Source organism: Epinephelus lanceolatus, chromosome 12, assembly GCF_041903045.1.
Source record: "Epinephelus lanceolatus isolate andai-2023 chromosome 12, ASM4190304v1, whole genome shotgun sequence".
NCBI classification, from domain to species: Eukaryota; Metazoa; Chordata; class Actinopteri; order Perciformes; family Serranidae; genus Epinephelus; species Epinephelus lanceolatus.
In genome coordinates this window covers 11,680,164-11,703,727 of record NC_135745.1, presented here as the reverse complement: position 1 = coordinate 11,703,727, position 23,564 = coordinate 11,680,164, and the positions used below count along the sequence as shown (strand labels likewise).

The 23,564-nt window shown below is 41.2% G+C and overlaps 1 protein-coding gene and 8 non-coding genes across 9 annotated transcripts in view; 6 read left to right on the top strand and 3 right to left on the bottom strand.

The window, feature by feature from the left end:
- The window catches only part of LOC117271575 (double-stranded RNA-specific editase B2-like), a 51,852-nt gene extending 29,648 nt beyond the window's left edge, over positions 1-22,204 (bottom strand). Inside the window, exon 1 of the mRNA XM_033649847.2 lies at positions 21,971-22,204. Coding sequence (XP_033505738.2) covers positions 21,971-22,073 — 103 coding nt within the window. The 5' untranslated portion in view covers positions 22,074-22,204. The remainder of the gene's footprint in view (positions 1-21,970) is intronic.
- On the bottom strand, positions 148-230 carry trnas-uga (transfer RNA serine (anticodon UGA)). The gene has a single exon. It is a non-coding gene; the product is annotated as a tRNA-Ser (tRNA).
- On the bottom strand, positions 3,285-3,366 carry trnas-uga (transfer RNA serine (anticodon UGA)). The gene has a single exon. It is a non-coding gene; the product is annotated as a tRNA-Ser (tRNA).
- On the top strand, positions 6,625-6,706 carry trnas-uga (transfer RNA serine (anticodon UGA)). The gene has a single exon. It is a non-coding gene; the product is annotated as a tRNA-Ser (tRNA).
- On the top strand, positions 7,692-7,773 carry trnas-cga (transfer RNA serine (anticodon CGA)). Its single transcript has one exon. It is a non-coding gene; the product is annotated as a tRNA-Ser (tRNA).
- On the top strand, positions 9,095-9,176 carry trnas-cga (transfer RNA serine (anticodon CGA)). The gene has a single exon. It is a non-coding gene; the product is annotated as a tRNA-Ser (tRNA).
- On the top strand, positions 9,992-10,073 carry trnas-cga (transfer RNA serine (anticodon CGA)). The gene has a single exon. It is a non-coding gene; the product is annotated as a tRNA-Ser (tRNA).
- On the top strand, positions 11,748-11,829 carry trnas-cga (transfer RNA serine (anticodon CGA)). Its single transcript has one exon. It is a non-coding gene; the product is annotated as a tRNA-Ser (tRNA).
- Positions 12,507-12,588, top strand: trnas-uga (transfer RNA serine (anticodon UGA)). Its single transcript has one exon. It is a non-coding gene; the product is annotated as a tRNA-Ser (tRNA).
- Positions 22,205-23,564: the final 1,360 nt, after the last annotated feature.

Genomic DNA, 23,564 nt, shown 5'->3' with positions numbered 1-23,564 from the left:
CTGAAGCCATTCAAGGAACTGGCATCATTTTTTCAGCCTGGGAGGTTCAGTTCATACATTGTGGGAAGACTTTATTGGTTTTGCACTGTTGCTACACCAATGTTACAGAGAGAGAAGGCAAACAAAGAAGTTTTTCTCTTCCTCAATTGCTGTGAGCAGGGTTTGAACCTGCGTGGGGGAAACCCCATTGGATTTCAAATCCAACGCCTTAACCACTCGGCCATCACAGCCTGAAAAGCTGCTCCAGTCAAAGAGATCAGATCCCAATCTGATCAAGCATTTGTGAGACAGACTAGTGCTCTTAAAGTACTGTGTTAATGCATCAACAGCTCAGAGGCAAGTCCAACCCACAGAGGGGCACAGTGGACCTTCAAGTAAGACAATGTGTATAGTAAAATATTTGTTGTAATGTTTGGGTGCTGGCATGTATGAAACCTTAAAAACAATCACAGATATTTAAATCATGCTGACAGCGTTTGAGCCAACCACAAGAATGTGTGGAATTTCGTTGGTTTCATTTATTGTTTGTCCTGAGGGAGATGTCCCTGCTCACAGCGAATGATGTCCAGGCAGCAAGGCTCCGTCCAGCATGGACCAAAACACAGCACGGATGGTTCAGAAGCAATTCAGAACGAGTTAAAAGCAATTAATGCACAGACAAAGTGGTGTTTAAAACTGCATATATTGCTAGCAGATCTATTTTCTGGCCTAAAGTGCGGCTGTGACTGGTTCTGAATGTGGGCTTTAGCAGGCAGCCACTCTCTCCTCTTCCTGATACTGCGCACCGCCACTGAATCTTTTAGTGGTACGCAGTACCGGACCATACCAGCTTACTTTCACCCCTGCCTGGATGTCCTGTGTTCATGCCTCGACAGGTGACAGAGAGGTCTGACTCATAGTAGGGCCTCTAACCTGTTGGGCCATGGACATAGGAATCTGGGGGTTTTCAGTGGTGTCTGGCATTAAGGGATTGGCATTGGATCCTTTGAGCCCTCTGGGTTGCGAGATGGGGCACTGGCACATCCCACAGAAGCTCAATCAGATTTGTATCTTGGATATGGAGGCCAGGTCAATGCGTTAAGCTCTTTGCCACATTCCTCTGATCTTTACTGAGTAGTTTTTGCAGTGTGGCACTTAGCGTTGTCCTGTTGGGAGGACCACTGCCATATGGTAGTGCTGTTGCCATGAGGGGATGTACTTGGTCTGCAATGGTGTTTGGGTGGATAGTGCATGTCAAGTGGCATCCACATGAATGCCGGGACCCAAGGTTTTCCAGCACGGCATTGTATTTTACAAGATGATCAAAGTTATTAAGTTCAGATGTCAGTGGTTTTGATATTGTAGCTGATCAGTGTATACAGTGCCCTCCAAAAGTATTGGAACAGTGAGTCCAATTCGTTTACTTTTGTTGTAGACTGAAAACATTTGGGTTTGACATCAAAAGATGAATATGAGACAAGAGATCAACATTTCAGCTTTTATTTCCAGGTATTTACATCTGGATCTGATACACAACTTAGAAGATAGTATTATTTGTAATGGAACACAAACTTTTTAGGTGAGCAAAAGTATTGGAACATATAAACTTAAAATAGATTAAAGTGAATGAGACTTAATATTTAGTTGCAAATCCTTTGCTTTCAATAACTGCATCAAGCCTGTGACCCATTGACATCACCAAACTTTTGCATTCTTCTTTTGTGATGCTTTTCCAGGCTTTCACCGCAGCCTCTTTCAGGTGTTGTTTGTTTTGGGGGGTTACTCCCTTCAGTCTCCTCTTCAGCAGGTAAAATGCATGCTCTATTGGGTTTAAGTCTGGAGACTGACTTGGCCAGTCTAAAACCTTCCACTTCTTGCCCCTGATGAACTCCTTTGTTGTTTTGGCAGTGTGTTTTGGGTCGTTATCTTGCTGCATGATGAAGGATCTCCCAATCAGTTTGGTTGCATCTTTCTTTAAATTAGCAGACAAAATGTTTCTGTAGACTTGTGAGTTCATTTTGCTGCTGCCATCATGTGTTACATCATCAATGAGGATGAAAGAGCCATCCCAGAAGAAGCCATGCAAGCCCAAGCCATGACATTACCTCCACCGTGTTTCACAGATGAGCTTGTATGTTTGGGATCATGAGCAGATCCTTTCTTTCTCCCAACTTTCGCCTTTCCATCACTTTGGAAAAAGTTAATCTTTGTCTCATCAGTCCATAAAACTTTTTCCCAGAATTTTTGAGGCTCATCTCTGTACCTTTTGGCAAATTCCAGCCTGGCCTTCCTATTCTTCTTGCTAATGAGTGGTTTGCGTCTTCTGGTGTAGCCTCTGTACTTTTGTTCATGAAGTTTTGTGCGAACAGTAGATTGTGATACCTTCACTCCTGCCCTCTGGAGGTTGTTGCTGATGTCACTAACAGTTGTTTTAGGGTCTTTCTTTACAGCTCTCACAATGTTTCTGTCATCAACTGCTGATGTTTTCCTTGGTCTACCTGTTCGATGTCTGTTGTTTAGTACACCAGTGGTTTCTTTCTTCTTCAGGACATTCCAAATGGTTGTACTGGCTATGGCCAATGTTTGTGCAATGGCTCTGATTGATTGTCCATCTTCTCTCAGATTCACAATTGCTTCTTTTTCACCCATAGACAGCTCTCTGGTTTTCATGTTGGTTCCACCTCTAAATGCAGTCTGCACAGGCAAAACCTATCGTACCCAATCTGAAACTGAGCTCAGACATTCAGTGCTATTTATTGTTTGAATAATCAATGTAATTGGGAGACACCTGGGCAACAAAACACACCTGTCAGTCACATGTTCCAATACTTTTGCTCTCATGAAAAATGGGTGGGTTCAAACAAAAGGTGCTATCTTCTAAGTTGTGTATCAGATCCAGATGTAAATACCTGGAAATAAAAGCTGAAATGTTGATCTCTTGTCTCATATTCATCTTTTGATGTCAAACCCAAATATTTTCAATCTACAACAAAAATAAAGGAATTGGCCTCACTGTTCCAATACTTTTGGAGGCCACTGTAGCTGCATCTGCTGAGGGAAGGCTCAAGAACACATCTTTGTTTTGTTTTTTGTACCATTAGTTTTCCTGCCTGACAACTACATGGGATGATTCTTAATTCAAAGCATTCTCTGTCAGCACACACAGTATGAGAAATCTGGGGGCCAGGTTGACCCTTTTTGTCAGATTCCTTGGATTTTTCCAGTTTTTGTTGTGTGATGTGCCACTTGAAGGCAACTGTAATGTAGTCACTTAACACAGAAATAAGGTTGACATTGTCAAACTACGCTGTGAGCAGGGTTCGAACCTGCGCGGGGAAATCCCATTGGATTTCAAGTCCAACGCCTTAACCACTCGGCCATCACAGCCTGAAAAGCTGCTCCCGTTAGTTACATTGGTTTCCGGAGAGACCGGTAAGACATGTATGATAAGGGTCATGTGACTAGGGTGTAACTAGCACTAGTTTCTCCAGTGGCTGTGGTTATTTTCTGACAGTTTAAGTATGTTACACAAACTTGCACACTTACAGAAAGGCCCTGTTTTCTCTGTATGAACATGTGTCTTGGGGTGATCCAATCACAAGTGGACAGCAATGAATATAAGTGTGAATGACCATCAAAACGCACTGATCCAATCACTCAAACCACTTGCTGAGGTGATTTGGGACACATTTGACCACATATCTTTGGCAGTGTAAACACGAATACATCCTGATGCATCCCTGACGTGGTCTATACCCTCAATGCAGCATGTGGTTGTTGTTTTGGTGGCAGCACAGTGGCACCATAAAACTTGCCCACCATTGTCGTGCCCTATGCCCTATGACATGTCCATTTTTGCTGACAACAACATCTCTGGCTGTATCTCTGGATGTAATAACTGTGTGAGGGGCCCTTTGATCTTCTAGCATATGTGACTCAGGCAGTAACGAAATCCGAACAAGTGATCAGCTGGAGACACATGATAGACACAGCTGTGAACGGCGATGAGTGCTTTCCATTTGTGTTTGGATCACAGAAACGCATGTTGGTACCAGGTGTAAACATCCTCAAAGTGAGCATAAACAGCCAGGAAAAGTATGCAACAGAGTCCATAGTCACTTGCTGAATTCATCGTGGAGAAGCTTTGAGCCATCACAGACTTAATGCATAACAACATCAGAAAGGAGTTCATGTTACAAGTACAACTGACACTGTTTACTTACAATACAACTACTGCCCCCAAGTCGTTTTTTAAAAAAAAAATTGTATTTATGTTCAAGCATTAATCTGGTGCAGCTAAAAGGTCAGAACATTGTCAGTTAGTTTGGACCTCTACAAAGTTAAAGTTCACAATGTAATTTCAAATCCAACCTCTTAAACACTCAGCCATCACAGCTTCCTTCTTGATGCACATATCCATCTTCAGCCTGCATTTTCTTTTACTTTACTTACTCTTTTATCTTTCTCCTCATGTTGCACATCTAGTGTAGGCATTACTGACAGCAGAAAGTGCAAATAAATGCTGATTAATGCTTGACAGAACAGTTACTTGGAGCGAAAAGACTATAATGTGCTGGATGAGAGAGAACAGAGACAAAAGAGCTGAGCAGAAATGAGAACAGGAAGATTGCATGGCTTCATATTCCACAGCTCTTGTGTTTATCAAACCTTAGAAGTGAAGTTTCTCCATCCAGCCGCTGTTAATGAACCTTATTTAATAGAATAATGAAATTAGGCATGGCAGGGGGAAAGTGAGAAGCACCCGCTCGCTGTCCGGTGTGTGTGTGTGGTCTGACAGCTGTGGATAATCTCATTTGCTAAGCGTAATTAATGGCAAGCAGTTTCATTTACTTGTAATGTGGACTGTCTTTCCTCAAGGGCAAAGAAATACGGAAACTTTTTGGAATAATTTCTCTATCGACTGCCTCACTAGTAGTAATGATATTTGTAATAGTAGATGTTTATTATTTTCTTATTATTTAATAATAATTTCCTAGACCCTTCTTACTTATTACATCATTTTCTTTTATGGTGTTTATATGAGAAGACCTCTTTATCAATGCCTTGTTGCTTTGAAATCTGAATATTTCAAGGTAAAAAACAGTAGTATTAACGCAGTAAAATGTTTTATTTTTAGTCACCCTACTAAAAGCTATGTTTGCAAATTATGAATCTACAGGTGTTGCTGCAGAAAACAGCATTTTCCCCTAACAGGGCTGGAAGATGTCAAACCCTGCTAAGCCTACCCAAGCAAAACTGAAATGAACTCAAAATTTAAAGAAGACTCCCCCACACTGGTTGAAACAGCAACATTAAAAAGGAGCCATTATGCTCAATTTCAGGTTCATACTTGTATTTTGAGTTTCTAGTAGCAGCCATGTCTCCTAGAAATGATGTTTATTTACAACTAATTTAAAATATGTCCTTAATTAACGTGTCTGACAAGTTGAAAAAATGTTATTACTTAACGTACGCCCACCCTCCTTGCAGAGCCTACGCAGTACATTAATGTAATGTTTTCTCTTCTGAAAGAAGCTTTGTCTCTGAACATAAACCAACCATTATGGTGCCACAAGAATGTAACTAAAACAGCAGCTTAGTAACATACAAATGCATTAGGAGATAAGGTTGCTATTGGAACATGTTTACAGGCTTTGATGGTTAAAAAAAGGCAAAACTTCCTCATCCTGTCTGTGCTGCACCATGCACAATTCACAGTCCATCTGAGAAGGCTCCATTGTAGTGCCTATCTCTGTAAGCCCCCCTCCCAAAAAACCCAGTCTGCAATGATTGGTCAGCAACCAAAATTACATGTTTACCTGACATTAGCCTGTAGCTGTGTCAGGCAGCACTATCTACCATGAAAAATACCAATAAAAGCTTCAGAATACAACAAGACATGTTCCAGTAGGATTACCATCCAAAATCTGAATGGAAATTTACAACACCGGAAACAAAATTTTTGTTTCCCTTATGTTAGCATGGGGCTTTATGTGGCAGTATAGGTTATGTAATGTAAATGCTTGCAGTAGTGTGCCTGGAGCAGATAACCATATGCAGAAATCTGTCACCAGCTGACTTCAGCTTGTCTCCAAAGGAAAAACAATACACTGGAAACAGAATATTAAGAATACCTGAGGTTTTTTTCCCCACGGGGAGTACAGAAAAAGCAAGTTTGCTGGAAATGTCATCATGCAACAAGGATCTTTCCAACAGTAATTTGATCTTTGAGTATGAAGTTATGTTTACACTACTTCGTTTTACTTGATCCGGACCCATACCATATGCACATGTGCTATTATTGGTGGTTACCAAATAATGTAGCATAGCTGTCTGTCCCTTCCCTGACAGTTCCCACAATCAGCAGATTAATTTTTAACAGTATAGCTTTTGAAGTCATGCTCAAATCACATATCTGTTGTTTTTGGTTTGCCTCTCTCTCACGCCACACACAAACTGCTCCTAAGTTTGAGACAGCATACTCAAGCAATCTCGGCTGTTTGGTCGACACCTTGACAACTTCGCTAGATCATGTAAAGTTGTCAGTTGTACCTGTGAGACAGGCCCTTGTTGTCCGATACTGTCATGTGCCACAGTCAAATGAAAGCTCAGAATTTAGCCACTATAAACTTTCAATGTGCATGTGCTGTGATGGCCGAGTGGTTAAGGCGTTGGACTTGAAATCCAATGGGGTTTCCCCGCGCAGGTTCGAACCCTGCTCGCAGCGTTGTTTGACAATGGCAACCTTGTTTCTGTGTAAAGTGACTCTTGTATACTAGATTACAGTTGCCTACAAGTGGCACATCACAAAAACTGTAAAAATCCAATGTGACAAAAAGGGTTCAATAACTTTGATCATCTTGTAAAATACAATGCCGTGCTGGAAAACCTTGGGTCCCGGCATTCATGTGGATACCACTTGACATGCATTATCTACACAAACACCATTGCAGACCAAGTACATCCCCTCATGGCAACAGCACTACCCTATGGCAGTGGTCCCCCCAGCAGGACAACGCTAAATGCCGCACTGCAAAAACTACTCAGTGAAGATCAGAGGAATGTGGCAAAGAGCTTAACGCATTGACCTGGCCTCCATATCCCCCAGATCCAAATCTGATTGACCTTCCATGGGACGTGCCAATGGCCCATCTCGCAACCCAGAGGGCTCAAAGGATCCAACGCCAATCCCTTAATGCCAGACACCACTGAAAACCCCCACATTCCTTTGTCCATGGCCCTACTATGAATCAGACCTCTCTCACCTGCTGAGGCATGAACACAGGACATCCAGGGTACTGCTACGTCTAATGGATGACCAGTCAGATTAAGATCTGGGGACTTTGAGGCATGGTTGATGCCTTGGGCTCTTTGTCAAGCGGCATCCACATGAATTCCAGGCTCCCCAGCAGAACATTGCATTGTAATGAGATGATGAATGTTATTCTCTTCACCTTACATACATACTGCAATCAGGGTGCGCTGTTGCCAAGGGGGTGTACTTGGTCTTCATTGGCATTTGGGTGGATGGTGTGTGTCAAGGGACATCCACATGAATGCCAGGACCTGAGGTTCCCCAGCAGAACATTGCATTGCAATGAGATGATCAGTGTTATTCTCTTCACATGTCTGTGGTTCTAGTGTTATGGCTGATTGGTATACAGGTCATTACATATATTTTGAGAAAACCAGGATGATGAATTTATAAAACAGCTGTGAAGGCCGAGAGGTTAAGGCGTTGGACTCGAAATCCATTGTGGTCTCCCCGCGCAGGTTCAAACCCTGCTCACAGCGAATGAAGCCAAAACTTCAGTTATGTTTGAGAGTTTAAAATGTATTATTATGCTTAGAAATCTTGGGTCCTGGTATTAGTGTGGATGCCACTTGAAATGCACCCAATGGCAGTGCCCCTCAGGAGGACAGTGATCTCTGCCACACTGCAAAAACATAGATTCCTATGTCCATGACTCAACAGGTCAAAGGCCCCACTGTGGATTGGACTTGCCTCTGACCTGTCAAGGCATTGACACAGTACTTCTGGAGAACCGGTCTTTCCCACGAATGCTTGATCAGATTGGGATCTGGGAAATTTGTGGCTCAGTCAATGCCTTGAGCTGTTTGTCTCATTCCTTGGGCCATACCTGAGCAGTTATGGTGGTGTGATATGATGCATGTCATGCTAGGAGGGCCATTGCAATCAGGGTGCACTGTTGCCAAGGGGGTGTACTTGGTCTTCAGTGACATTTGGGTGGATGGTGCGTGTCAAGTGGCATCCACATGAAGATAAGATAAGACAAGATAAGATACACCTTTACTGATCCCACAATTGAGAAATTCCAGTGTTACAGCAGTCAAGGGGAAAGAGTCAGATTAATTCTCACAGAGCTTCTGGACTTCTCCAGGTGAGAAAGAGCTCTATGCAGGAGGAAGATGACAGTGTCGTCCACCCCAATGCCAGGCTGGTAGGCAAACTGCAGCGGGTCCATTGAAGGGCCTACTGCGGAGTGGAGACGAGACAGGACCAGGCGCTCCAGAGTCTTCATGAGGTGCAATGTTAATGAAGGTGCTGAAGTCGTTGGGATGCGAAGTCTTGGGTACAGGTACCATGCAGGATTTCTTCAACAGCTGTGGTACTCTCCCCAGCCTCAGGCTCAGGTTGAAAATGGTTTCAGCTATCCCGCACAGCTGGTCTGCGCAGGACTTCAGGAGCCTGGAGCTGATGCCGTCTGGACCGGCAGCCTTCCTCGTCTTTATCCTCCTCAGCTGTTCTCTCACCTGACAGGTAGTGAAGGACAAGCTGGAGCAGGGGGGTTGTGTGCTGGGGGGTGGAGGTGATGAGGTGGGGGGAGGAGTGGGGGGTGGTGAGGAGTCTGGGGGAGGTGTTGAAGCAGTGTGCCAGGAGTGTAGGTGGGAGGGAACGTGAAGGTGAGGATGTGGGGAGTTGCAGCCGTGATGAATGCCAGGACCTGAGGTTTTACACAACAAAACACTGCATTGTAACAAAATGATCAATGTTATTCTCTTCACCTGTATGTAGTTGTCGTCTTGTGGCTGATCAGCATACAGGTCATTACACACATTTTGAGAAAAACCAGGATGATGAACTTATAAAACAGCTGTGATGGCCGAGTGGTTAAGGTGTTGGACTCGAAATCCAATGGGGTCTCCCCGCGCAGGTTCAAACCCTGCTCACAGCGAATGAAGCCAAAACTTCAGTCATGGTTGGGAGTTTAAAATGCATTACTATGCTTAGAAATCTTTGGTCTTGTATTAGTGTGGATGCCTCTTGAAATGCACCCAACACCTTGTAGACAAAGTACACCCCCTCATGGCAACAACACTACCCAATGACAGTGCTTCCTGTCACACTGCAAAAACTGCTCAGGATAGGTAAGATGGATGGGACAAGTAGCTCAAGGCATTGACCTTGTCTTCAAATTCCCCAGATCCCAATCTGATCATGCTTCTGTTGCATGTGCCATTAACCCACCTCACAGCCCAGAGGACTCAAAGGATCCACTGCCATCATCTTGGTGCCAGACAGCACAGAACACCCATAGATTCCTATGTCCATGGCTCAACAGGTCAAAGGCCCCACTGTGGATTGGACTTGCCTCTGACCTGTCAAGGCATTGACACAGTACTTCTGGAATACCAGTCTGTCCCACAAATGCTTGATCAGATTGGGATCTGGGAAATTTGTGGGCTCAGTCGATGCCTTGAGCTCTTTGTTTCATTCCTTGGGCCATACCTGAGCAGTTATGGTTGTGTGATATGATGCATGTCCTACTTGAAGGGCCATTGTGTGGATGGTGCCATTGAGTGGATGGTGTGTGTCAAGTGGCATCCACCTGAATGCCAGGACCTAAGGTTCCCCAGCAGAACATTGCGTTGCAATGAGGTGATCAATCTTATGCCCTTCACCTGTATGTGGTTCTAGTGTTATGGCTGATTGGCATACAGGTCATTACATACATTTTGAGAAAAATCAGGATGATGAACTTATAAAACAGCTGTGATGGCCGAGAGGTTAAGGCGTTGGACTCGAAATCCAATGGGGTTTCCCCGCGCAGGTTCAAACCCTGCTCACAGCGATTGAAGCCAAAACATCAGTTAGGTTTCAGAGTTTAAAATGCATTATTATGCTGAGAAATCTTGGGTCCTGGTATTAGTGTGGATGCCACTTGAAATGCACCAAACACCTTGTAGACAAAGTACACCCCCTCGTGGCAACAGCACTACCCAATGGCAGTGCCCCCTCAGCAAAGACGGTGCTTCCCGCCACACTGCAAAAACTGCTCAGGAAACGTAAGAGGGATGGGACAAGGAGCTCAAGGCATCGACCTGCTCTCCAAATTCCCCACATCCCAATCTGATCATGCTTCTTTTGGATGTGCCAGTACCCCACCTCACACTTGAAATCCAATGGGGTTTCTCCATGCAGGTTCAAACCCTGCTCACAGCGATTGAAGCCAAAACTTCAGCTAGAGTTGAGAGTTTAAAATACAATATTATGCTTAGAAATCCTGGGTCCTGTTATTAGTGTGGATGCCACTTGAAATGCACCAAACATCTCTGAGACAAAGTATACCCCCTCATGGCAACAGCACTACCCAATGGCAGAGCTCCCTCAGGAGGACAGTGCATCCTGCCACACTGCAAAAACTGCTCAGGAAAGGTAAGAGGGACTGGACAAGGAGCTCAAGGCATCGACCTGGCCTCCAAATTCCCCACATCCCAATCTGATCATTCCAGTACCCCACCTCACAGCCCAGAGGACTCAAAGGATCCATTGCCAGGACATTGCCATTGCCGATTGTAGTGGCCCTCCTCGCAGGACATTGCCATGTCCTGCTAGGAGGGCCACTGCAATCGGGGTGTGCCGTTGCCAAGGGGGTGTACTTGGTCTTCAATGGCATTTGGGTGGATGGTGTGTCAAGTGGCATCCACATGAATGCCAGGACCTGAGGTTCCCCAGCAGAACATTGCACTGCAATGAGATGATCACTGTTATTATCTTCACCTGTATGTGGTTCTAGTCTTGTGGCTGATCATTAGACAGGTCATTACATACATTTAAAGAAAAACCAGGATGAAGACATCAAAAAAATAGCTGTGATGGCAGAGTGGTTAAGTCATTGGACTTGAAATCCAATTCCCTGCACAGGATCAAACCCTGCTCACAGCGATTGTAGCCAAAACATCATCCTGAGTTAAGTTTTGTCAATGAAGTTAATGCTTACAATGTATGGTTTTATAATCAGCCCATACAGTTGTCAGGCAGGGAAACTAATAGTGCTACAAAATACGAAGACATGTATTCCAAGCCCTGCGCCGTGCAGTTGAAGCTATACATCGATCAGCCACAACGATAAAACTGATCATTTTGTTGATATGAAATGTTGTTATCATGCACCTACCACCCAAACACTGGAGACCGAGTACACCCCCAGCAGGACAGTCCCCCCTGCCACACTGCAAAAACTGCCAGAAAAGATAAGAGGAACGGGACAAAGACCTCAAAGCATCAACTTGGCCTCCAAATCCCTTCAGATTCCAGTCTTATCAAGCTTCTGTGGGATGTGCCAGTACTCCACCTCACTGCCCAGAGGACTCAAACATTCCAACATTTTGGTGCCAGACACCACGTAACACCCCCAGATGGATGAAGGTGTCAGTTGTACCTGTGGGATGGGTTCCTCTCTGATATTGTCATGTGCTGTAGTTAAGTCTCAGATGTAATCCACTGTGAAACTAAAGCCAATACAGCTGTGATGGCCGAGAGGTTAAGGCGTTGGACTCGAAATCCAATGGGGTTTCCCCGCGCAGGTTCAATCCCTGCTCACAGCGATGTTTAATAGGGACTTTGTGTTTAGATTACATTAAAATACTATAGTTGCTTACCAATTACGTACTTTATTTCAAGCATATGGAACCCTTCATAGTGTTGGGAGCCTTCAGTGGTACTAGATACCACATGTGAAATCATGCAATACAAGAAACAGATCATCCTGTAATCATGTTAAAAAGAAATTAAACTGAGAAAAAATAAATAAATAAAAAAAGCCTTGATCAAGCCTTCCAGCTAAAAACTTACAAGCAGACCAGCCTTCCAATCAAACCAAATGGGGAAAACCTAGGGTTTGCTTGAACCATACAAAACAGGTTTGGTTTGAAAGAGTGAAAATTCAAGAAAAGTCAGAATAATGGCTGACAGCTGTGATGGCTACGTTTCAAATTCAGTGCTATTTCCTCTTGAAGGTTCAAACCCTGTTCACAGCATTTGAAGAAGCTTGACACATCCTAAACTGACTCTGTTTGAACTCTGCTCAAGCGGAGACTTTTATATAGAAAATAAAGTTACATAGATTTAAGGGCAGGGCCACTTGAGTGACAGGCTGTCTGCAAGGCGTATCTACAGTCTGTGAGTCAAATCCACCCTTCGGTCCTCCACAGCTTTACCCCTCTAACCACATATGGTCACTTCTGGCTCTAAAAGAAAAAAAGTGAAATTAACAGTCAATACAGCTGTGATGGCTGAGTGGTTAAGGCGTTGGACTTGAAATCCAATGGGGTTTCCCCGTGCAGGTTCAAACCCTGCTCACAGCGATGTTTAATAGGGACTTTGCAATTAGATTACAATAAAATACTATAGTTGCTTACTGATTCTGTACTAAAAGAAAACAAGATGTAGACACTTGAAATTCTGAACTCATGGCATTAAAACAGCAGTCCACAAACCAATGGATAATGCCACAGTAGCTATGTCCATAGCTTATGTTTATACAATCTGTTGAACAGGCCCACAAAGCTTTTTTAAGTCTAACTCTAAATGTAGTTCAGTGCATCAGTCAAACTACACCCAAGCAGCTTAGCCAAATGTCTGCTCTGAAATCAACAGACTGATTATCATTATTTGGAAATGAGTGATTAAATTATTGCCTGAAACATATGGCAATGTGCAATGAAATTGCAATGAGAGATAATAACAATGACAGCAGTAATCTATGGCAGGCTGTTGACTGCTGACAATGGCCTCATTTCAACTTTTAATATTCTCGTCTGCTGCTTTACTGTCACTTTATCAGTTTGAAAGACTGGGTTTCATTTGTCTCTAATTGCGGATTATATGTTTCATTGTTTTTTCTTTTACTTTTAGATTAGGCAATCGAGTTCTGAGTAAAGCTATGTGACCGTTTAAAAGTTTGATTGCATCCAGTCAGGTGGCTGAGAGGACTAATCTATATGTTTGAATGGTCTTTCATGTTTTCAGGTAGCAGAAAGTCCTCGTTACAGATAGATGTTATTTTGTGTGAAAGGTTTCGTTTTGAACATGGAGAACAAATTGCTTTACAATGGTTCACACAGACTGACAACTGAAAGAGCAGAAAGAGACAAAGATCCCTCTGAGTAATAGTTAAAAAGAATGGAAGAAATCACAACTGGAAACAGGAAGCTTAGGATTAAAATGTTTGCAGATTTAAATAGAAAGTGTAAAGTTCAAAGCCTATAACAAGTTGGAATTAACAGGCAACATGTTGCTGTAGAAAAGCTATTCTTTAAACTTCACAATAGGATTAGAAGGTTAGTTGAAGCTTGCACTATTTGAATCGGATATCAGGAAATATCAGCTGACATTAGTGTAGATTTCATGGGGGGACAATTGCCCCCAATAAAAGCATGAAAGTAGCAGAGGACTTTTATTTTGACAAAAGTAAAGATATTTTGACTGATTTAAACTGATACAGAGAAGGCACAAATTTGTGCATTAGAAATTCACCAGAAGGCAGGAAATTAAGTGTTTGGTGCTCAATAAACAAAAACCCTTGTCAGCTAAATATACAGACTGACTAATCACAGTTTTAACATATTCAATCCAACCAGTAATTATACCAAAGAAAGAAAAAGAAAAATATAAAAAATAAAATGTTTAGAGCCCAATTGCACTGTTGTGGTTCAATAATGATTGAGGGTCACTTAATGCTTTTATGGACTGGAAAACAGGTTTGAAATTTAAGTTCCAACACTATTTCCCCCTGTAATGCAACACTGTGGGGACGTCGACTAAATCAGTGGTTCTCAAACCACCACTTTTACACTGTATACCACCTCAGAAAATATTAGACTGTCCAAGTACCACCACTCTTATTATTTCTTGTTTTGACTGTTATTAGCCACAGGCATGCTGTTCGGGTGGCACTAGGTTTCAACACCCATTGACTTTCACAGTATCACTCCACTTGTGTGTGTGTGTGTGTGTGTGTGTGTGTGCGTGCGTGTGTGTTTAATATTCAGATCTCTCACTGTGATAGCTCAAGATGAAACAAATGTAATGAGAGGGCCATTAAATTGAATTTACTGCAATTTCCCTGAAAAACATCTCAGACTGACTGGATGAAAATACATAACAAAGACTCTAACAGATAATCATGTCTGTCTGTATGATTCTGTATGATTATGCTTTTAAAAAGAAGCTGTTAAAGCAGGTTGTGGAAAATCTCTGCTACCTCAAACATAGATATATAGATACATAAAGGAATAATAAGAGTAGCCCTTATTGCCATCGCTGAGGTTAGCTTGAGCATGACCCTTTATCCCCCCTACTGCTCCACTAAAACCAGTGTTGTATTGGTGTCCCATTAGGTGGGTATATTGGGGCTTTCAACAATAATAATGCAGTTTCACTCACAAAAAAAACACAGAGTCCAGTTACTTAAGTACTGGACTTAAAGGAATACTTAACCCCCCAAATGACTCATCCTGTATTACACTGAATTCGTAACAGAAAAAATTGTGTTTCCTTGCAAGCCTCCACAGTGGACAAAGAATTCAAAAACCAAAAATCAGTATGTTTGTTGGTGTTATTGTGTGACGGTGATGTTTTAAAATGTTAGTAGCTGACTGAAGTACAAAGTTGAGGTATTTGTACTTCACTTGTGTATTTCCATTTCTTACCACTTTTTACTTCTACGTAAAATGTTTACCCCCACAACAGTTTTAGTTTCAATTTACTTTGCAGATTAAGATTTGTCAAACCACATTATGTGCTTAAATATAATGATATGATATGATATGATATGATATGATATGATATGATATGCACCATATGTTGTTGTCTGTGCCCAGTTAGCTAGCTACCAGTGTGTTATACTGGTCCATCTACACCTCCCACTTTGCCACTTTTCACTTCCCTCAGGCCCACCAAGCATTTTTTAGGAACTCTCTTGATTGCCATTCCGCATCCATCCACTGGATGCCCTCAGACCTTTCCCCCTGTCCCAGTCACCTGACTCTCTAACTCACCTGCTCACCTGTTTCCACTTCCCTCATCAGTCCTATCTCTGCATATACTAGCCCCCTTCTGCCCCAGTTGCCAGATTGTCAATAACGTGTCATGTATTTGTTTCCCTTACTTTGTACTCTGCACCTGCAATCTGCAGCCTATATCCTGAAACCTGTGTCTGTACCTGCACCCTTTTCCTGCCTCAGTCTGGTGACCTGTGGATTCCCAGTCATTTCTGTTTGGACATGCTACCTGTGTTAAATTTAATTATAATTCAGGAAAAATCTGTAAACTAACAGTGTTTCTCTGTAGAACTTTTCATGACATCACTTTATTGAAGGTGTTTGATTGTAACGAATTAGGAAAAATCTGTGAAATTACAGTGTTTCATAGCAAAACTTTTAATGTAAACTTCTGTGAATTTATTGTTTGTAGTGTTTGCAGTGTATGTTTTCACTTGCCTCCTTCAGTTGTCTATGTTTGAGTTCTCATCCCAAATCGCTGCCCAAATTCACCCCAAAGATCCCATGAAATGGGTATTTGAATTATCAACCTGTTCTCATTACCAGAGCATCAAATACCAATGCTTTGTCACGCCCCTTGGTGTCTGAACCCAACACACGTAAGCGTCTGTAAAAGACGCAGCTGGCCTTTAACTAACTCCAATGTAAGCCCATCAGCAGAAATATTCCAGAGCAAGTGATGTAGTAAAAAGACAGAGAAAGTTTGTTTTGGGAGGAGGTGGGGGTGGATAGGGGGCTCAAACAAACACAGGGCCGCCACCCAAGAGGCTACTCATGTGACATGAGATGTTGTCAATGTCATTTTACCTAATCAAGTTGTGTTGACAAGACCTAACAAGGTTTATTTTGAAAAGACACTGTATGCATTACAAAAGTGGATGAAACTGAAAAGTCCAACAACTAATTAAAATTGTAGATTTGGTAAACCCTTGTCACTTGTGGAGTAAGATAAGTCAGAGTGTCTGCAATGTGGTGAAGGATTTACTGTCATAATTTATTTATATATTTTGGGGTATTTTTGTTTCCAGTTTATTTCAGATTGACAGGAGAAACAATAAAAGGAAGAAAAATGATTGAAATACAACACAAAACATCTACAGATTTCTTCTTTTAATGTAACTTTTTTGGTGTATTCAGCGCCAGTGGGGCTCAAGGCTCAAGCCCTGTCAGTGTCGGCAGCAGTTCCCTTCACACTGAGCTGCAGAGGAAATGGGACCCCTAACCCTTGCAGAGTTAGTATCACACTTTACCCACCGAGCATTGCTGCAATTAAGTTAAATGGGCACACAAACCATATTGCTAATGTTTTCATGAAGCCAGAGCCCCAGAGAAGTGTGGAGATTGCAGAATCCATCAGTGAAATTGCGCACTGACATGCCCCACTAAGTTTGACTGCGCGATGGAGCTCACTTATCCAAAATGCATCCAATATACAGATATGTCCAAACGCATGACGTGTCATCAGAAAACCACTGACAGGCCCGTCACAGACAGCAGCTGTTTGTTCCATGTTGGAGAATCATAATCCGCACTGAAAGCGGGACAATCAAATGTTTTCTCCGACTGGATTTTACAGCCAACAAATGACAGTTTGTTAAATTTAGACTGAAAAGCCAGCAGAAGGGGATTTTACAGCCAAATGGCAATTTGTTTTTACTGAAAAGCCGGCAATAACTTCATCCTGTCATCTGTACAGACAAAAATCCTTATTAGCAAAGTCATTTCATTATGCTCATGTACTCAATAGACTGTCCTGTAATTCAACAGGGAGAGAGAAGTTTAGTTTTCTGTGACAAAGAAGCTAAAATAATGTTACTCGCTTTTTCAAGATTCTTAATTTTCATTTGTTCTATTTCAAACTGAGTCAGCAATGGATGGATATTTTCCTAGTGAGCAGCAGCAGCAGCACTTTTATGACTTTAATTCAGTGTACAATTAGGACCTGCTTCTCAGTGATATGATCTTCAAACAATTATATTTAACCTAGAAAACTTTAGTTAGAAAGCTTTAGGCTCCGGCCAGGTTCACATGGTCAAATCTAATTTCTGTAGTTGTGGCGTGGTTAGCCTAGCTTTGCGTAGAAACAGGAAACAGGGAAACAGATAGCATGGCTCCTTACCCAGACACACCTCTAAAGCTCACTAACATGTTCTTGTTTGTTTAATATTAACCAAAGCAGACATGTTAAAAAATGACACTGTGCCTGAACTATTCCTTGACAAAAACAGTTCATCTTTAGGCTGATTGGGGCCTCCTGACGAGATTTGTTCTTAATGCACAGACGTGACATCTGAGCACATTTTTCCAAAATGCTGAACTATTCTTTTTCAATAATTGTAGACAGAAGTTTTTATAAAAGAGAATGAAATTACTTCACATGAATAAAAAGACATTCTCATTTCTTTTAGAGAATTATGTGATTCTAAGGCATAATACCAGATTAAATTATTAAGTTAAACTGAATATTTCAGTGAAACTGCAAACGAAAAGAATTTGGTGACGCCATGTAACTTTTTGTATCCTTGTAACAAATAATGTAATAGTTGTTTTCAATTTGGAGAATCCATTTCTCACTGGCTGCCCTCACTTGTCGGTGACAAGACTTGCAGCTATTTAAAACCCACTCTGAATCATATGTCGACATTAATGGAGTTAAATTTGTTCATGCATCTTTCTCTCTGTTTCAGCTCTCTGTCTGGACTATAATATGTATAAATTATGAATAAACAGACAAAAGGTTATGTCTGGGTCGGAAAAGTGAAGCCAATGTGCAGCCCAGTCACCAACAAAAAATACTGGCATTGTAAATTTCAGCAAGCCATGAATACGTTAACATTTACACATTTCATATGTATCATGTCAATGTTTCTAAAGTGATTCAGTGTATATAAGCTGACTTTATCATCAGGAGGTGGGGGGATGGTGAATGGCATGTCACCTAGGTGAGATGCTTGCCGAGCTGCAGATTAATGCAGACCATTGTTCAAGATCAACAAACAACAAAACCAGATGTGGTGTAACGATACATTGCTGTGTTTCTATTGGCTCTAGGCTCCAAACATTGGTGTTTTGCAGTGACCTATTACTGTTTTTCCAGTGGGGGTAGGGGCACAAAAGGCAGTTGTTTTTTACCAAGACATCCCTGCCCTGTGATTGTGCCAAAACCTAACCTCAACCACAACCTGTCAACCACAGTTTTGTTGAAACAGAAAGCTTCATCTTATCCGCTAAATAATAAGATGCAATCGTAACATATCCATGGTGTGCAAAAACATACAATCCTATAAGGCCTTAAACATGCATTCTTTCTAATGGCCAGCAGGGGGCAACTCCACTGGTTGCAAAAAGAAATCAAATTGTATAGCAGTCTATGAGAAAATGACCCTACTTCTCACTTGATTTATACTTGAGGTTATGGTCTCAGTCTCTAGTTTTATGTCTTCTTCAATATAACATGATGTTCGTTTTGTAAATTAGGGTCCTGTTCAGAGTAAAATAGACAGGGTATGCTTTAGAGCGTGGCTACCTTGTGATTGACAAGTCACGACCGCAGCAGTGTCCTCGAGTTCAGTCAGATCCACCCCTTGCTCTTACACTGCTCAAACCTCTCCTCCAAATATGGTCACTTCTGGCTCCAAAAAAGATGGCACAAGATGGCGACGCAAATTTCGTTGTACTCCTTGTATAATGACAGTAAAGTCCATTCTATTCAACTTGCCAGCTTGATTTTGTCAGACAATATCACAACCCTGAAATAATGATTTGGTCAGGAATGTGTGTATCACTTTCCACCAAGTGTTGGCTGTCTTTTGATATTTGAAAGGTGTTTAGGTGTACAGATGGAAGTTGTAGTGGCCATTCTACATGCCACCAAGTCCCTAGACAACTTAGTCTGCAAGGTATCAGTCTTGGCTCATGTTCCAATGAAATAAGTTCAACTTTTTGGTGAAGACCCAATGTACAGGGGGTTGCAGAGACTTGAATGAGGGTTTATTTGAACAGAACTTACAACATCACAGCAGGTGATTCTCATCCAGCTTACATCTCAGTCTGGTCCACTACCGACTTCATGTTCCAATAAATCTGTTCTAATTAGACTTTATCACAATAACTTATAGCAGCTCCAACCTACTCAAACTTTTCTGCCTCATCTTAGCACTGAGTTGTCCAAAATCTTTTTTAGCCATGTGAACTTAAAACCACATGACAGCATCATCACCTGTCGTAAATAACAAACTATACTTGTATTCTAGCACTTTATAGCAGAATAGAAACATGGCATTAGCATATTCCACTTATAATACATTATTCAAACTATTCAGACTGTTGTATAAACTTCTTACATAACATATAATGCCAACATCCATTTATTTTTTGACATAATACAAAGGGCTTAAGTGGCTACAGAGGTCTCTTCTATCATGACCTAGAAACGTTTGATGCAGACGAACCCTGAGAGCAACAGAGAAACTTCACACATTGTTGAAATACTGTTGAATGGAAAAAGAATAGCAACAGTCACACATCAAGAGTTTCCCTCCTGCTGTGCATTCAGAGAGCTCTATTGTCAACAGAGACGTCTGCCATTTGAGAAAAAGATGCCACCTTCTGTTCAGACAGCTGGCATTAAAATACAGCTCATTGTCGGATACAGTGGAAGCATTAGCTAAATGCATTCTGGTCCTAAAATAGTGGGATTTGAGAAATAATGATTTTTCAAAGAGGACACGCTTTCACTCCCGTGCTGATGTACAAGAAAAGGCCAATGGCCCATTAATGAAAGTGGAATAGGCTTAGCGCACTTTGAATAACCATTGGACTTAATACAAAAGCCATCACGGAGTAATCTGCAGCATTTACTGGGGATTAGCATGTGGAGAACAATGCCAGTTTAATCCCGAAAGGCTGACCTGTTGCCCAGACTGCTGTAATTATGATTACCAGAGCTCGCATCATGATGAGACATTTCATTTACACGATAACAGAGTAAACAGAGTGAATATACAGTATTGTCATTTATATAAGTCTTTTGCACCACCAGCCTCTCATCTACTTGTGTTGGTCTCTTTGAATTATGTGTTTATGAAATATGAGCAGATATAAACAAACACTGACACTATTGTGACTTTCTATTCATGGTCCTCAGAGGATGACTCTTAACTCCTGGAGACTTTAAGAACAGGTAAACATGAGATTTTTATCATTCATCTCTGGGAGTAAAGGAGAGGCATGTCAACTTTTTGCATAACTTTCTATTGATACATTTAATGTCTATATATAATGTCCACAGTTGAATATTGTATTTCTGTAATTTTGTAGTTCTTGGTTGTGAATTTTTGAGGTTTAATCTTATCCATACCAGCAGCAAGACGTCGCTGCAATGTTGCTCCTGTTCCATAATTAATTATCTTGTCAAGTATTGTATGGACTGCCATTGAATTATGCACATACATTAATGTTCCCCTCGGGTTCAATAATAATAACTTTCGTTATCTTTAACCAAGCTTTTCAACTTTTCTCCAGAACAATCAGCAGTTTAAAGATTTCATTTGTCCAATATTTTGGTTTATGATGGAATACCTGCAAAACAAATGGGTTTCCATCAGCCTCAGCTGGACTTTGTGTTTATCTCTAATTAGCAAATGCTAGCAGGCTATACTAAGATGGTGAACATCATAAACATCACATGTTAGCATTTATCTTAAAACACTGCTGCTCATATGTACAGCCTCATAGAGCCGCTAGTGTGGCCGACTTTTTATTATTCTCAATCAGTGATTAAAGGATAGAGTCAAGGTCACGTCACATGTAGCTGTCACCAGATCCACCTTTGAAACTGTGCATCTCTAAGTTGTGGCTGTATAAATACACTTGATTTGACCTGACTTGAGTTTGAGTGCCATGAATAAGACTGAAGCTGCGACATGCAGTTTTGTGCAGAGGGGAGTTCTGATTCTGAAACAGACCTGAGTTCAGCCTCAGTGGCCACAGCAAAAGATACACCTTTTTCCCCCAGCAACTAAGGAGCTCACCCAAATGCCAAAGAAGAGCTTGTTATTTTTAAAAAACAAAACAAACAAACAATAAAATAGAAAATTCTGTATTTTTTACCCGCTGGGATTTAGTCTGGCATTACAACTGTGATTATTTGGCTCTGCCCACAGAGATTTCACCCAAACTATAAGGTCGTTTCTGCCTCCAAAACACCATTAAGTATAATAAATCACTATCAACACTTACTACAAAAGGATTGTGGTAATTTGTAACTCATTCGGGATGCATCACCAAATAGGAACTGTAGTTTGGTGACATGTAGTTCTTCCTGATCACACTTACTGTAAGTTGCTTTAAAAAAGCATCAGCTAAATGAATGTATTGTAAAGTTATCATATACAGTATATAAAGGTATCATGGCAAATATTACAGCAAAACTCTAAGCCTACAGAAGAATATCACACTAGAATAAAAAAACATACCATAAAGTACACAAATAAAGTCTCTTAAGACAAACAACAGAGACAAGAATCCTGTAGAGGATGATTTTAAAGATGCCATAAGAGATCACAATAAATCAGACATAATAAAGTAACTGTAAACCCACTATACATGAATATGAATACTAGTATTTTATCAGTATCCCACTGACAATCACATAAACTTAACCAAGCATGCCTGCTGTACTAACCTTTGCCTTTACACCTCCTCCTCCTCTTCCTCTTGGACTTTCCCTTCATATCACGGTCTGACCTCTCCATGTTTCTGCTGCAGGTCCCATTCACCAGTGCCATTCAGGAGATTCCTTCTTCTTTTTAAAAATTCCAGTAGTTTTGTCCTCTGTTGCTTCTTCTCTTCTTCTTGTCTGAGGCAAAAACGCTCAGGGAGGATTGAGAGTCCAGCTCTGCAGCAGGAAGCCCTCTACAGTGACTGACTTCTCTCCCCCTTCTGCCGGCTTTAGGAGGCAGGCGGCTGTTCAGAGTGTGACATCATGAGGAGAGGAAGAGCTTTGGTTCAAGCTGTGATTCAGCATCATTGATACAAAGTCACTGAGTTTTTAGCCATGGTAACGGCTTGACTTTATGGATGGCAATGTCAGTCTGGCAGTTTGGTTCAGCTTGAAGTACCTCAATAACTATGTGATGGATTGTCATAAAATTTGGTACAATTAATCATTGTCCTCAGAGGATGAAGCCTGCTGACTTTGGTTATATCTGACTTTTCCTATAGCGCCACCCTGAGGAAGTATCCAGATCAATTTTTATTCAGTAAAAGTAATAATACCACAAAAATACTTTGTTACAAGTAAAACTCCTGCAATGAAAATGTCACAAATGTAGTATCAAGGAGATGCTTATTAAAATTAAAGTACTCAAAAAATGCCCCCTGTTACTATTCTGTCCAATCAATAGTACAAACCTAAAAAATTATCAAAAATAAACTAAAATTGATCGAAGGAAAAGCAGCAATTTCTGAAACTGAAACCATAGAATTATTTCCTGTTAATCGAGTAATTGAGTAATCAACCAGTCATTTCAGCTGTGTGGCTAAACCGTTGGGTAGTTTATAAGAAAACATCATATTTCATAAGCTCCTCATATGATTTGTCTGCAAACGTCTTAATTTGTTTAGAATAGATTAATTTGGTGAGATTTGGAAACATGGTAACTTTACTCCAGTAGATTATCTTTAAGTTCCAGGCTGCCAGTGTCTGCAGTGGGTGAAAAAAATATCTGTTATCTATATTATCAACAAGGAAACAAGTAGATAGAGGTGCAGTCTCATTTCATTGATACTAACCTTCCCTACCTTACGCAAATGTGTGATGCTGAATGCAAAGAGTTAGTCTACAAATACTTTCAACACCTCAGAGGACACCTGTCAATGCCAAATTTGTAGTGCATGGACTAAAACATGTCAAGTCACTGGTTGTGTCCTTCAATATCTAAATAAGGAACTCGTAATCACCCATATTTTAATCTGACTTCTTCCAATGATGTTCTTTCATTCACTCCCCCAACCAGTTTTTATTTATCTGACTGTATTTGCTTTTTATGATGATTGTTATGTGCTATGAGCAAATAAGCTAAATTTATAGTGGTCAGCAGAATGATGCACCTGAATCTCAGAGTGATAATAAATATATATTTAAAGCACACACAAAAAAGAAAGACAAAGACCCATTATGATTAAACACTTCAGGAAAATTCAGCACTAGCTGCACGTACTGTTTATCTATGTTCTATATGCAGAGTTATGAATACTGCATGCAAGCAGTATTATGC